Source organism: Cucurbita pepo, chromosome 14 (genome assembly GCF_057944985.1).
Source record: "Cucurbita pepo subsp. pepo isolate OVF chromosome 14, ASM5794498v1, whole genome shotgun sequence".
NCBI lineage: Eukaryota > Viridiplantae > Streptophyta > Magnoliopsida > Cucurbitales > Cucurbitaceae > Cucurbita > Cucurbita pepo.
In genome coordinates, this window is record NC_141811.1 from 4,528,897 (window position 1) to 4,544,131 (window position 15,235).

At 37.2% G+C, this 15,235-nt stretch overlaps 2 protein-coding genes and 1 pseudogene across 4 annotated transcripts; 2 read left to right on the top strand and 1 right to left on the bottom strand.

Moving 5' to 3' along the window:
• Positions 1-10: 10 nt before the first annotated feature.
• On the bottom strand, positions 11-3,063 carry LIN2 (Coproporphyrinogen III oxidase). The gene is made up of 8 exons (XM_023696598.2): positions 2,342-3,063; positions 2,141-2,216; positions 1,291-1,385; positions 1,010-1,093; positions 768-855; positions 549-673; positions 361-459; positions 11-286 (listed from the first exon to the last, which is right to left on the bottom strand). Exons 1-8 carry the CDS (start codon positions 2,927-2,929, stop codon positions 218-220), a joined length of 1,224 nt encoding a protein of 407 aa, XP_023552366.2. The 5' UTR covers positions 2,930-3,063; the 3' UTR covers positions 11-217.
• A 975-nt stretch (positions 3,064-4,038) lies between these two features.
• LOC111810059 (2-oxoglutarate (2OG) and Fe(II)-dependent oxygenase superfamily protein) lies at positions 4,039-9,314 on the top strand. Of its 3 annotated transcripts, none has more exons than XM_087117701.1 (3): positions 4,039-5,015; positions 8,151-8,413; positions 8,903-9,314. In XM_087117701.1, exons 1-2 carry the CDS (start codon positions 4,149-4,151, stop codon positions 8,397-8,399), a joined length of 1,116 nt encoding a protein of 371 aa, XP_086973827.1. In that variant the 5' UTR covers positions 4,039-4,148; the 3' UTR covers positions 8,400-8,413; positions 8,903-9,314. The 3 variants fall into 3 exon arrangements, with proteins under 3 accessions (XP_086973827.1, XP_086973826.1, XP_086973828.1); XM_087117700.1 differs by having other exon boundaries at positions 8,972-9,314; XM_087117702.1 differs by lacking the exon at positions 8,903-9,314 and having other exon boundaries at positions 8,114-8,294.
• A 3,431-nt stretch (positions 9,315-12,745) lies between these two features.
• Positions 12,746-14,920, top strand: LOC111810736 (putative carotenoid cleavage dioxygenase 4, chloroplastic pseudogene; annotated as a pseudogene).
• The last annotated feature ends 315 nt before the right edge of the window (positions 14,921-15,235 follow it).

A 15,235-nucleotide genomic window follows, 5' to 3' on the forward strand; every position in this document is an offset into this window, starting at 1 on the left:
TACCGAGCCATGAACAAGCTAATTTATTCCGAACACAAGAACAAGCTAATCTGGAAATGTTACATTTCAATCAAAAGGAACACAAGAATACACAACCAAAACGAGGGAAGGGAGGGAGTGACTGAGCAAAGAAGCCGCGGATTAGGTCCTCTTCCTCTTCAAGAATATCATATTGCTCATCTGAACCTACATATTTAGAACTTACCTAAAGCAAATATTAGATCCATTCTTTGGGGTTGATGCATGCATCCAGTAATTTCCATTCTTCACTTCCCTCTTCTGGTTTCTGCATATCCAAACAACCAAATTTAGAACACAGTTTTTTCCTCAAGTAATTCATGTCATCCAAGAAGATCTTACATGGTCATATTCCCATCTAGCTGTTAGAGGAAGAGAAACTAAAATACTTTCAATCCGACCTCCTGTTTTCAGTCCAAATGTAGTACCTCGATCGTAAACCTGCCGTTCGAGAAAACAATTTTTAAACTTGGCAGGCAAAATTTAAGTTATAACATGTTCTTCCAACACTTCATTGCCAGAATGCATACCAAGTTGAATTCGACATAGCGGCCCCTGCGCAGTTGTTGCCATGCTTTGTTCTGTTCAGTAAATGGGGTATCCTTTCTTCTCTCTATGATGGGTATGTAGGCAGAAACCACAGAATTGGCACACTCTGTAATACAGGCAGCAACAGAATTGCATATATTATCACAGACGTCAAGTGGGAAAAGAGGATCAATTCATTTCACATTTTGAAGTGTAATTACCGGTGGCAAATGATAGAAGCATCTCCTGATCGTAGTCATTTAGATCATCAAAAAATATTCCTCCAAGTCCTCGTCTTTCGCCTCGGTGCTGCAATAAAATTATAACTTCAAATCGTTTGATGTTTTGGTTTCTTAAACGAACATCAATCCCATAACTATAGATAGAATGTCCTGGTTTCTTAAAAGGAGTTGCATCGTTCGCTATAGTAAACATGAACAAAAGTACAAGAATGATGAAATACCTTGATGTAGAAGTAGTCATCACACCATTTTTTAAATCGAGGATAGAAGGATGGATCAAATTTGTCACAAGCAGTTTTTTGTACCTAAATAAGCAGCAGTTGTGGCAAGGATGAACAAATAAGATTTAACAAATAATGAAAATACTCGAAATAAAGTCGACGTGGATGAACACAAATGTCTGTAAGACTATCGAATACCGACATTCGTAAGGATGATTATGATGCACAACTACATAAGAGACATCTCTTAACACTTGAAGGATGAAAGAGAAGTTATTTACCGAATGAAAATGCTTGACATCTTCCTCAAAGATGTAAGAAGGAGTTAAATCAGTCCCACCACCAAACCACCATTGCCTTGGTGCACCAGGAACATCTGCAGATCATGAAAATGAAGAATATATGAAAAGTTGCACCCTTTCTCATTGTGAATCGTTCAGGACGTTTAACACAAATTAGTGCCAATATGGAGGAACACCATGGAGGATAAAAATTGAATGTTACTACTACCGCTAGCGGATATTGTTCGCTTTGGCCTGTTACCTATTGCCGTCAGCCTCACGATTTTAAAACACGTATACTAGGGAGAGGTTTCACACCCTTATAAGAAATGTTTCGTTCCTCTCTTCAACCGATGTCGGACCTCACAATCCACCCCCTTAGGGCCACCGTTTTTGTTGGCACATTGCCCAGTGTCTGGCTCTAATACCATTTGTAACAACCTAAGCCCACCGCTAGCACATATTGTCCGCTTTGGCCCGTTACGTATCCCATATGCCTTACGGTTTTAAAACGCGTCTACTGAGGAGAGGTTTCCACACCCTTATAAGGAATGTTTCGTTCCCCCCCCAACCAACGTTGGATCTCACATAGAACCTAATAGAACATGACATCTTATGACCCACTGTCAATCTCTCTTACCCAAAGAGAAAAGGCCTATTTTTCATATCAACTTCAAGCTTGATCGATGAGATAAAGTAGAACGAGACTCTCAAGCTGGTGGCAAATAACTAATGGAGGATCTACCACACTCTGATACTTAAGCTTCATCTAATTCTCCACACTCTTGACAATACAAAAGTAAGAATGCTTGCCTAAGTGAAAATAACGTATGGAAAGATATATCTGTACCTTTAGGAGCATCAGTCTCGAAATATCTGTAGTTGAAATGCAAAGTTGGTGCAAATGGGTTCTTAGGATGTAAAACCTGCAACATTTTACGCCTTGCTTAAGCAACAATGGTAACAGAACGCAGGGCTTTGAATTGCAACGAAAGCAGATCAATAAATGGAAAGCAAAAGAAACAAAAGAAGAAGAGAAGAAATTACGAACTGAGCTAATGCCAGCGGCAAAGAAAGGAATAGGCCCAGGCTTGTGATCCCCAGCAGCAGCTTTGGCAGCTCTGTAAGCATCAGGAGGCATAACTCCATACACAACCGAGACATTAACGCCAGCCTTCTCCCACACAGCACCATCCTGAAGAACCCTACTGATACCGCCGCCACCACCAGGTCTAGACCAAACATCCTCCTTAAACTTCCCCCCACCATCCGCTTCCTCAATAGCCTTGCAAACACTATCCTGAGCATCCCTAATCATCTTCTCGAAACGAGCCCTAATCGACGAGGAGCCGGAAGAGATGCCTCCCGTGGCCTCATCGTATTCCGTAAGGAACGTATCGGGACGGACGGCGATGGGGGTTTCCTTCTCGATTGAAACAGCCATGGTGAAATTCTTCCTGGAGAACAGAGATTTCTTCTTCAAATTAGCGAAATGGAAACCAAATGGCTTGCGCGTAGTAACAGCTAAAAACGCCTTGGAAGAAGAAGAAGAAGAAGAAGAAGAAGAAGGTGAAAAGGCGAAGGGAGTAAAAGGGGCGGAGGATGAACAGGAAGGAGAGAAAATGGCGGTGGACGGCATAGCTTTAAGGATTGAAGAGAAGGATGAAGAATTGAAGATCTATATAGAGGGAAGAACAAAGGAAAACGAAGAAGAAGAAGAAGAAGAAGAAGGAAGAATTGCAGTGAAGGAGGATAAGGAACCCCACCAACGAAGATTTCCTTCTCCATCGCCTAATCGTTTACCGTTTTTTTTTTTTTTTTTTTTTTTTTCTAATTTTACTGAAATTAATAATTATATTTTATTTTTATATAAAAAAAAAAACATTTTATTTGTCTTTTTAATTTTTTTTTTTTGGATAATTAATATAATTTATTCAGAAACCTGATTTCGCCCAATGTTGTAAACTAAGCATAAACATCCAATTTGGCTAATAAAATTAAATTTATTTAATACGTAATGAGGTGGGTGGCCGGAAAGTGGACCCAGTCAGACGGTCAAAACTAACGGACGTTATGGTGCGTTGACGCGACGGTAATCCACGCGCGCTCGCCCACGGTAAATCGTCCCTTGTATTTTAACAACTTCCGTCAGAAACAGTGAACCGGACGAGGTTTATGCAATAAACCGGTGGAAATTAAAGAAAGTAAGAGTTGGGGAATTTAATAATTATTTAATTTTGTGTTTAGTCCATTTTGTTAAATTTTTTATTTTTTTTTTGTCGGTGTCTTCTATTTTAATTATCATATTTAACCCTTTTTTTTTTTAGGCTCGGGAATCGAAGCTAGTCCTGAGCCTAAGCCTCGTCGGGCTTCAGGCTTGGTCCGAAGCTAGGCAGGATCGGGAACCCAGACCCAACATCCGACCCACGGCCCAACATCAATGCGCGCGTCTAGTATTCGGCCCACAGTCCTTGGACCCCGCCCATTCCTTCAGTGCCAGCCCATGCTAGCAGTCACGACCCAGCCCAGTCGCCCCATGACCCGACCCTGCGCCGCCATCTTTGTGTACGGCTCGCCGTCGACTCGGCTAGCTCGACTTGCTTCCTTGTAATGGAAGAACAGAGATATGAATTTTTTATATTTTAATTAATTAATAATAAAACCTTAATTAGTCCATATATATAAAAAAAAAAGTTTTAAAATAAAAAATCTATTATTATCATATATATATATATAAATAGTTTATTCTTCATCCATTCAGAGAATAGATAATTACAGAATTTAGATCAGGAAAAAACCCTTGATCTATGTATTATATGAATCATCAACCTCCGATTTCCAGCTGAAATTCATCGACCATGGCGCTACATTCATCCGAAAGCCTCGCCGGCGGAGAATCAGTAATCAGAGTTCAAAACTTAGTCGAAGCACAGCCGTCTCAGGTCCCGCCCCAATACATCCAGCCGCCGCATCACCGTCCTTCCGCCACTAGCACTTCCACCGACCTCAGAATTCCGGTGATCGACCTTTTCGGATTCGATTCGGACCACAGAGACGCTGTTCGAGCCGCTGTTGGGCGAGCATCCAGCGAATGGGGAGCTTTTCATGTCATCAACCATGGAATTCCTTCATCATTGTTGAGCCAGATGAGGACTGCGGCTCTCTCTTTCTTTAGAGACTGTCCCGTCTCTGATAAGCTCGCATACGCTTGCGATCCTAAATCCTTTGCTTCCGAGGGTTATGGCACACAAATGCTCGTCGATAAAGAAGTCGACTCGCAGGCTTCGGCGCTTGACTGGAGAGATTATTTCGATCACCATACGCTGCCGCTTTCACGCCGCAATCTTTCTAATTGGCCTCACTTTCCTTCCGGTTACAGGGAGCTTATGGCTCAGTACAGTGATTGTATGAAATTGCTTGCTCAGCGGCTCCTAGCCGTTATCTCTGAAAGTATTGGGCTGCCTTCGTCGTGGATGGAGGACGCCATCACTGGGATGGGTGGGGAAGAAAATTTTTATCAGAATATTACTGTCAGTTATTACCCTCCATGTCCTCAGCCTGGCTTGACGCTTGGTCTGCAAACCCATTCCGACATTGGCGCCATCACTCTACTAATACAAGATGATGTTGAGGGCCTTCAGGTTCTCAGCGGGCAAGGAGATTGGGTCACTGTTCAGCCTCTGTCTCCTGATGCCATTGTCGTCATTTTGGCCGACCAAACTGAGGTTAGATTATGCCTCCGTTTCTATTTTGTCCTATCTTTGATGAACCAGCATTTGCAAAATCCATCATCTGCTTTGATGTTACTCGTTCCTCTGAATTATCCATGCCCGGTGAATGGCAATTAGCAGGCAAGCTTATGTTCTGTTTCCTTTAGTCCAGCTACTGAATTATAACGAAGTAAGAGACTAAATAAGTATGGAGGAGGAGGAGGAGCTATATGGAAATTATCTAAGTGAGTATTGGGGAATGGATATAGAATTTCAAGTAGTTTTTCTTTCTAAATTGTTTTAGAATCAAAATAACTGTGGGAATCATCATGACATCTCCACCCTTTCAAGGAAATAGTAGAATGAGAACGATTCAGGACCAATGAATTTACTTGGGTGCCGATCAGTTCTTTAATGAAAAATATGGTATTGGCCACAGAGACAATGGTCTAGGTTCATGTATTTTTGTGAATTGAATTGGGTTCTTGCCCTTCAATACTGCTGCTCTCTTTACCCGAGCTAATTATCTTCAGTCTACTGATTGTTTATCTGCAAGTTAGTAGAACATCATCCTCAGAACTCAAGAAATCCTTTGACTCTTGAGTTTTACTTTTAGCTTCCCTTGGAATGGTCAAAATTCACGTGTTATATAGACTTTATGTTTTACTACAGCGGCTTCTATATGATGTCAACTCCAGAGGCGAAGGCTTATGAATCTCGTACTTTTTGGAAGGAATGTGAATCTCATATTAATTCATTAATTATTATTATTCAACTACACTATTTATACTTCTTTATGCAAAGGTAATGATCTAATATGGGAGGACTCTTGGAGGACGGGACAGATACTTGTCCTTATTTAGTCAGTTTGTCAGATTACAGGGTTATAAATAGAGAGGAACTTGGACATATGAGGAGGCTAATGTTTGGACAGAATATTCGATAGAAAAGGCTTGGTTGAAAAGTTATCTATCACTTTACTAAATCTGCTACTAATTTTCTGCTTGATAAATTGGGCTCCTATACCAACAATTTCAAACTTCAAGCTTCGGAACAAGATCGAAGTTTGAGGGGCCATAATAGACCATCCATACATGAGGAAGAAGAATAGCTTATAGCTCTACACAAGATGATGGTGGGGTAATTGTCTAATAAACTCTGTGCACTTGAGTCTACGGCGGAGGACAGTTCAGTAATTAGGTGTAGGATTTTCTTTTTTGTTTTAAATTCTATTTTTTCTCATCACACCCAAGCACTGCAATTTTATTAAGTGAAGAGAAGGAGGTGGGGGAGTTTGCAGAATTTTGGAACTATTCTGCTTGGGGAAAACTTGAGTGTCCCAAATTCTCTAAGGAGTTAGTTAATTTCCTAGAGGTTGTAATCTGATCCTAGCATGTTAGAAGTCATGAGGTACTAATTCTCTTTTCTGATATCATCTTCCTGTATTTGAGTACTCATTAAGCGGACGTGAATATGGTGCTGATTTCTCAGGAGCCCATGTTTGGTTTTATGGATGAGAAGCCTTACACATCTTGGCAGTGCTTTTCCTCACCATATCTGAAGTAGAGTGAATCTCCCCGGTGATATTGGCCACAGTAGGATACTAAGGATGTATCCTTTGCCGCTGCTACTTCTAGGTTTAAACCCTTTTGGCTTGGTGATGCCTTTGACTGGAAGAAGAGGTTGGTTGGGACTCTCTTCTGGCAGGAAGATCCATGCTCCTTACAAGATTGATGCTTGATCAGAGTACTTATGGTCATGGGTGGGGTAGATTGGAGAGCAGCTGCATAAGATATTTGGTATTGCTTGGTTAGTGGCCCTTTAATCTTATCACAGGGTCCTTATAGTTCTCTTCATTGACTTCCACTAATGATGCGTCTTTCTCTATAGTGTGAAAATTGTGCATTGTACTATCTGATCATCTTGCACATAATTAATTCGAAATGTGTGATCCATCATCTCCCGTGAACTGGATTATTTGTCTGCTCATGAAGAATGTGTGGGTTGATGTGGTGGGTAGTACACGGTTCTTATTTAGATTCCAAGTGAGAACGTGAATAGGAAACCCACTTGCTTGCATGTCTTGTGAGATTAGTGTTTATGTTTTTGGCTTCTATCTGTTGCTACTGGCTGAGAATATGCAATGGGGTTGCACACCCTCACTTGATTAAGGATTTGGCATGTACCAATTTTTTGCTGTAATGGCTTGGGAATTAAATATCATTGTGGGTAGCTGTCGTTTTGGGGCTAGAGTGCTTCCACTAGGTTTAATGAGGATTTGTCTTCAATGGAGCCATTGTTTGTTAAGAATTAGGCCAGTGGGGAACATCCTGTTCCAATTTCAGCTAAGCATTTTGATGTGTAGCATGACTGTTGCATATCTCAAGATGGAGCAAGACAACCAAGTTGCTGGCCTCGATTATCAATTTACTTTGTCATTGATGAACGGTCTACAGTGAGACTATCCTGTATTACCAAAATTACGACCTGTAAAAGTTTCCTCTGTATGAGTTTCAGCTGGGAGTCTAGTGGAACTTGAACAACCCAACCGATAACATAGAAGTTTCCTCAATCTCTCCAGATGTCCGCTCTGAGCTTTCCTGATTTATATGTTTCCCTGCATCGGTTTTTGAGGTTGTGTACATATGATGAAGGATTAAGGACCCGACACCAATTTGAGACTTAGAATCCTACTTTTTGTCTGTTCTTAACATATCTAAAGTTGAGCGCCTGCCTTTTGTTTGTTTGTCATGAAGGAAGTTGGTACCCACCTCAATTAGTCATCAATCCATGTTGAAACTTGCTTATGACAGTTTTTCCTGTCTACTCTATAGTTGGCCTAGATGCTCTTAAATCTCCCATGCTCCCAGCCTCATAATTAAAGTAGAACTTTGTCAAGAAAGGCATTGCTTGCAAACATTTGTATGGCTTGATATGATCATACAGGCATGTCTATAACTTCTATCTATCAACACCAGCATTTTGTTTTGATTACAGTCACTAATGTGTTTGACATTTTTGCTTCACTGATAATGTGTCTGGCCACCCTGTTTATGTGTGAGGAGTTTCTCTTTTCTTCTATAACTTATTCAATATTTGGTTCTATTATCAAGATAATTAGGAACTTCAATAGCATACGATTGCATGCAGATTTTAACTAATGGAAAGTGCAAGAGTGCGGAGCATAGAGTGACTACAAACTCTAGCAGGGCAAGACTCTCGATCTCTGCTTTTCATGATCCACCGAAGTCAGTAAAAATATCTCCGGCTGCAGAGCTTGTCAGTGAGTCTTCCCCCCTTAGATACCGCGAAGTTATTTTTGGAGATTATACATCATCATGGTACTCAAACGGCCCTCAAGGAAGAAGAAATCTGGATGCAATCAAGCTTCATAACTAAAGCTTTACAACTAGGTATTGTGATTCCTGTCCTCTTGTTGTTTCCTTTCCTGATGGTTTCACTTTTCTTCTGCTTGATTTCTGTTCTCTTTATTGTGCATTGAAAAAAACTCAGCATCTTTATGAATCAAACTTGAACAATCTGTCTAAGATTCTAATGGGAGTTAGGGAGCGAGATACTTAACGTCTCTACTAGTCTGTTTGAAATGAATTTCTAAGTGCTTAACGTCTCTACTAGTCTGTATAAAGTGTTCTTACGTATTTTTAGAGTTTGGAAAGTCATTCCAAATAAACCCTACATCATGTTATCGTCACTTGGCTCCTGTCCTTTCTTTGTGGAAGGGAAGAGGAGCGAGAAAGAGATCGAAGTTTTTGAAATTCTTTCGTGACTGTTGACATAACATATTAAAAAGACTTGTTGCCTGTCTATGAAAGACATTCTGACTCAGTTTTAATCAATTTGGGTGCATGTAGCTTGATTTGTGTAGCTTCATATGTTAGCAGGGAATCACATGCCTCATAGAAGTGCAAGATCATCCTCCCTTATTGAAAAGTCAAGTTTTTTCTTTGCAGCTTCTTCAAGTTCTCCTAAACAAGGTTTGAATTGAAGATCAGTTGACAAGGGAGAGAAGAATAAGATTCTTTGCATCTTCCTCAACTCAAGATTCTTACCAATCCATATCCATATGGTACAATCTCAAATCAAATGAAACATTGATTACATATGAACTTGTTCGATATCGATGGTTGCGTGTAGAAGAATGGTTCTCAACTACTCGAAAAAGAATGATACATTTCATTTGAATTCTTGAAAGGTCTGGACTTTGAAGACTCTAGATCAACTTCATCACCACAGTAGACGGATTACGAAACACATTTCAGTTATATTTTGAAAATGACATGTCATTTTGATTTCTATGCTTTCGATAATCGATAATATTCTATTTTAGTCCTTCTATTTTCCATGAATCTGAAGAAAAAAAAAAGTCTTCACTTTTCATAAGGTTTTTATGTTACTGATTCCTCTAGAAATTTGATAAATAAATCCCGAGGAATCGGGAAGTTATTATTATCAATATGAAAATTAACTTTAATTGGGAAATTTCAAAGCATAAAAAATAAAAAGAAGAAAAGGCAAGGTGGGGGAATTTTTTAAAAAATTAAAAAAATACATAATTTGTACAGATTTCTAGATTATATAATATTGTATGATTTGTGTTTGAACTGTGAAGATATTTCCTCCACATTAAAGCATTTTTAAATGACTGAAAAATAAATAAATAAACCTTTGTCCTTATTTATTTAATTTTAGGAGCATAATATTATCCCCTTGCCCATGATGTGACTGTTTGAATCTAATCTTTATCTCTTATCTGCCACCAATTTAATTGACAACAACTACTTAATATCCTTACTAAAAATAAAAAATACATAAATAAATAATATCCTCTCATCTTCTATTCCATTATTAAAAAAAAAAAAAAAAAAAAAAAAAAAAAAAAAAAAAAAAAAAAAAAAAAAATGTCAATATTAATATAATTATTTTAAATTTATAGACACCCCATAAATATTTTACAAATTTATTTTATTGTGATAAATTATATATCACACGTTGCTACCACTAAGCGTCTGAGCTCACTCCATTACCAGCGTTAACGATCAGTCATATTGCTTTACATTATAAAAAAAAAAAAAATCTCTTTATCCACATAAACCTTAAGTTGTTTGAATTTCACGAATATGATTATGTGTGTTGCACGTTCATCAATCTATCAATTATTGATATTGTGGTTTCAAAACTAGTGGAACATTCTATTACGTAATATCAACTTAAGACAAACTTCCTTCAATTTGGCTGAATAAAGATCAAAACATGCTATCATTGTCAAAAGATGCTTCTTTCTCAATCCCGGTTCAATTCAAATAGCTAAGGATTCATATCAAGATTTGAAATTTAGATTCGACATTCGATAACTCTGATATTTCTCTGCATCTCCTACAACATGATCACGGGACAATCAAATGGTGAATTCATATTCCAAATCCTTATTCTAATTATGGGCACAAGTCATTACATTATACAAATAGTTAGTTGAATATTATTGCTTTATAAGAGTGTGGATCAAATCCGTTTAGTTGAGTTATACTCACTGTTCAAGTAACGTTTAAAATTATATAAAAAATTATGTCGAACTAATATTTTATTTTATTTTATTTTATTTTATATGGTCCATAAAAATAAAAGGTGAATTAATAATATCGATATTAATATATTATATTTTATGTGGCTTTTAACTCTTTTTTTTTTTTAAGGTGAGATATTATTGTTTTCGGTCAATTTCATCGTGCAATAAATGAAAAAATGTCGGTAGCCAAAGGCCGACAAACAGTGGGCCCATTAAGGGTTTTTGTGGATCGCCATTTCACACCCGGCCCCACTTCTCAAAATGTTCGTTTTTTTATTTTTTTTTATTTATTTTTTTGGGAAAAGGAATTTTCAAAATATCCTATAATTTTCTTTTTGTTCATTTTGGAGAAATAATATCTTATACTATTTGTATCCCGCCGAATTTGAACCGTTGATCTTTAGAAACTGATACATTGACGGCTCGGATTACATAATTTATTAATTAAAAAAATTAATTTTTTTTTTGCGTCAAAATCAAATTTATTTTTTCTAATTTAATAAAATACTCATAAATTTTGTATTTTATTTAAAAAAAAATATCCATAAACGGTCAAAAGTTTGAATAATACTCTGACTTTCAAATAAAAATCTAAAAAATATGGTTAGTTTTGGATGAAAATAATTAGCACATAATTTCACCAAATAAATGAATAACAAAGAAAATGAAAAATAAAAAATAAAAAATTGTGAGTAATAATGTTTTTATTTACTAATAAAAACAGTTGCAGTTGTCCCCATAATTTCCCATATATATTCACAATCATATATTTATAGCACTCTCCATTTTTTTTTATTACCGTGAATTTGGATATTAAAATTACTTAAAATAGGAATTATTGTTTTCTTTTCTTCATCAAATTTTAAATAATAAATTTATTTTTATTACTTAAAGTAATAATAATAATAAAACTTGAATAATTTATTAAGAAGAATAAGGTTAAGAGTTTTACTTATATTGTATATTATTTTTTTATTATTATAATATTAATAATTAACCATTAGATGTATTAAATATATATTAAAGATAGTCTTTAATTTTAATTAATTGAGAATGCGTGCATCTCTCAACCCATTCATTGATTTTTTTTTGGATATTTCTTTACACGTGTGAACCATTTATAAATTTTATGTATTTTATTAATGAATGTGTTTAGGGTTTAAATTCGATAAATATAAACCTCTAATTTTATAATTTTATATTTAATAGGTGATTGAATACAAAAATATGTAATATTTAATAGATTTTTGTTTTAAAATGTTTAAAAGTATTTAATTTAATATATAAAATTAAAATTTATGCCTAACAAAATTCTAAACTTTTAATCCTATTTTTTTAATTTAAAGACTAAACATTAAAATTGAAAATTTTAAACTACATTTTTTTTAAAATGTTAGCATGTAATTAAAATTATTATTTTTAGAAACGATATAAGACAATGGCTAATGGGTTTGCCTTCTTTCTCGGGTTAATGTTTGGTTTGAATTGGGTATGAATATTAAATATCTAATATTTAAAGGTTGATAGAGTATGATTTTGTTTTTGAATTTTAAATAATCAAAATAAAAATAAAAATAGAAAAAGTGTTAAAAATCTGAGTTTTTTATTTTTTATTTATTTATTTTTTTAATCTCAAATTTTATTCGATTTGATGAGAGTAGATATTAAATATTTAAGAGCTCAAATGACTAAAATACTATATATATATCTGCATTACAATTAATATTTAAAAATGAAGCATTAAATTTATTATAAACTTTCATGAATTTTTTATTTTTTAAGTACTTAAATTAAATATAAACGATTAAAATAATAATTTTTTTTTTTATATAAAGTATTTAAGATAATATAAAATATTAATATAAATGTATAGGTTAAAATTTATGAAATCTAAATAATTTATTGACAATAATAAGTAATTATTTAGAATTAATTTTATCACTGTTCATATTTCACGTGCAAAAAATGCACCTACAGGATCGTATTTAAAAATCCATGTTGAATTTAGCTTTTAATTTTGTGCACGAATTAAAAAAGTTTTAGAAACAAATTTAAAAAAGTTGAAAAAAATAGTGAAATTAAATTTATAATTTAAGAATTAAAAAAAAAAAAAAACATTAAAAAGTTCAAACCGTTTTATAATTTTAAAGAAAAAAGAAAAAAACCAAAAAGAAAATTTAGTTCCTATTTTACCCTCCGGTCACCTTTCAATCATCTTCTGGGACCATCCTTTATTAAGGCGTCTGACAAAGTAGCATCTTCTTCAGGTACACCATCTTCACTCCTTTCCGAATCATTGTTCCCAACAATGGACGCCATTTCTTCCCCTTTCCTCTCCGGCGGAAACCTCCTCCTCTCTCCGCCGATCTCCAAGTCCAGGACCGCCGTTTCGACCGCCATATGCTCTGTACTCGCCGAAGAAACCCCAAGAACCGTTAAAAAACCCGCCTCCCGACCCGATGCTGATTTTCCATCGCCGTCTTTGTCCCAGCGAGCTACTCCCCCTCCGGCGGTGGCGAAGGGCTCTTCCACCAGACGTGTCGAGCCATCTGTACCGGCGAGCATCTTCAATGCCTTTGATGACTTGATCAACAACTTCATAAACCCGCCGGCGAATCCGTCGACGGATCCACGATACGTCCTTGCTGACAACTTTGCTCCTGTCGACGAGCTTCCACCGACGGAGTGTGATGTCATTCAAGGTTCGTTGCCTTCATCTCTCAATGGTGCGTATATTCGTAACGGCCCGAACCCTCAATACCTTCCCCGTGGGCCCTACCACTTGTTCGACGGCGATGGTATGCTTCACTCTCTTCGAATCTCCAACGGCCGTGCCGTTCTGTGCAGCCGTTATGTGAAAACGTACAAGTACACTTTGGAGCGTGACGCTGGACATCCTGTTATCCCCAATGTATTCTCCGGCTTCAATGGCCTCATCGCCTCTGCCGCACGCGGCGCCGTTACCGCCGGTCGGGTGTTTACCGGCCAATTTAATCCGGCAAACGGGATTGGTCTTGCAAACACTAGTTTGGCTTTCTTCGGTGATCGTCTTTACGCCCTAGGTGAGTCCGATTTACCGTATCCAATTCGATTGACTCCAAACGGCGACATTGAAACTCTCGGCCGCCATGATTTTGACGGAAAGCTTTCCATGAGTATGACTGCTCATCCAAAAATCGATTACGATACGGGTGAGGCATTTGCGTTTCGGTATGGTCCTCTGCCTCCGTTCTTAACCTTCTTTCGATTCGACAAGAACGGAGCCAAACAGCCGGATGTGCCGATATTTTCGATGAATCGACCTTCGTTCCTGCACGATTTTGCAATTACTAAAAAGTACGCTGTATTTACAGAGATTCAGATCGGATTTAACCCTATGCAAATGATAGTAGAAGGACGCTCTCCAGTTGGAGCAGATCCTTCAAAAATTTCAAGAATAGGACTAATTCCACGATACGCTAACGACGAATCGAAGATGAAGTGGTTTGATGTACCTGGAGTTAACCTGGTTCACGCCATTAACGCTTGGGATGAAGATGACGCTGTGATTCTGGTGGCGCCGAACGTTCTTTCCGTCGAACACACGATGGAGAGGATGGATCTGGTTCACGCCTTGGTGGAGAAAATCAGAATCGACCTAAAAACAGGGATAATAACGCGGCGGCCATTGTCGACCAGAAACCTAGACTTCGGAGTGATAAATCCGCTATACGTCGGGAAGAAGAATAGGTTCGTTTACGCCGGCGTTGGAGATCCGATGCCGAAGATTTCGGGAGTTGTGAAGCTCGACGTGTCTCAGGAAGAACGCCGAGACTGTATCGTCGCGACTAGGCTTTTCGGACCTAATTGCTACGGCGGAGAGCCGTTTTTCGTGCCGAGGGAAAGGGAAAATTCCGACGAAACGGCGGCGGAGGAGGACGACGGATATGTCGTCTCGTACGTCCACAATGAAAACTCGGGCGACTCAAGGTTCGTAGTCATGGACGCAAAGTCCCCGGAACTCGAGATTATCGCCACCGTGAAGCTGCCGCGGCGTGTCCCTTACGGCTTTCACGGCTTGTTTGTGAAAGAAAGTGACCTCTCTAAGCTATAAAACGGAAGGTATCTAATTAGATAAACACACGAAATTTTAGGCCGAACCGGACTTTCGAACCAGACCGCTCGAGCCGGTTCTCCCTTGTTTTATACATATAAAAAAATAGAAAAAAAAGGGTATTAATAAATCATATGCTCGACCCATGTAGATTTTATGTATATATATTTTTAGACTAAGTTCCAAGAAAAATAATATATAATGTATACACACATTATAATATAACATAGTTATATTTAAATATTTTACTAAAATCATAAAATCATTAATGATATGTTGGTGACATAATTAAGGAGGGAGGGAGGGAGAGACGTGACCAATCCTTGCCCCACCTCAACTTTTATATATATATATAAATATATCCCGAGGAAAAATGTCCACCCATAACCCAACAGATGAAATACATTACATAGTCTATTTTAGGGATAGTGATTTTGGCACTAGACATTCTAAAAAGGGTATTATCAGGTCGGGTAAATTCAATAATAGAAGTCTATTGACATTCGAGCCTTCCTTCTCCTTTCATAGTCCACCCGAAAAAGAATTTAGTATTTTTTG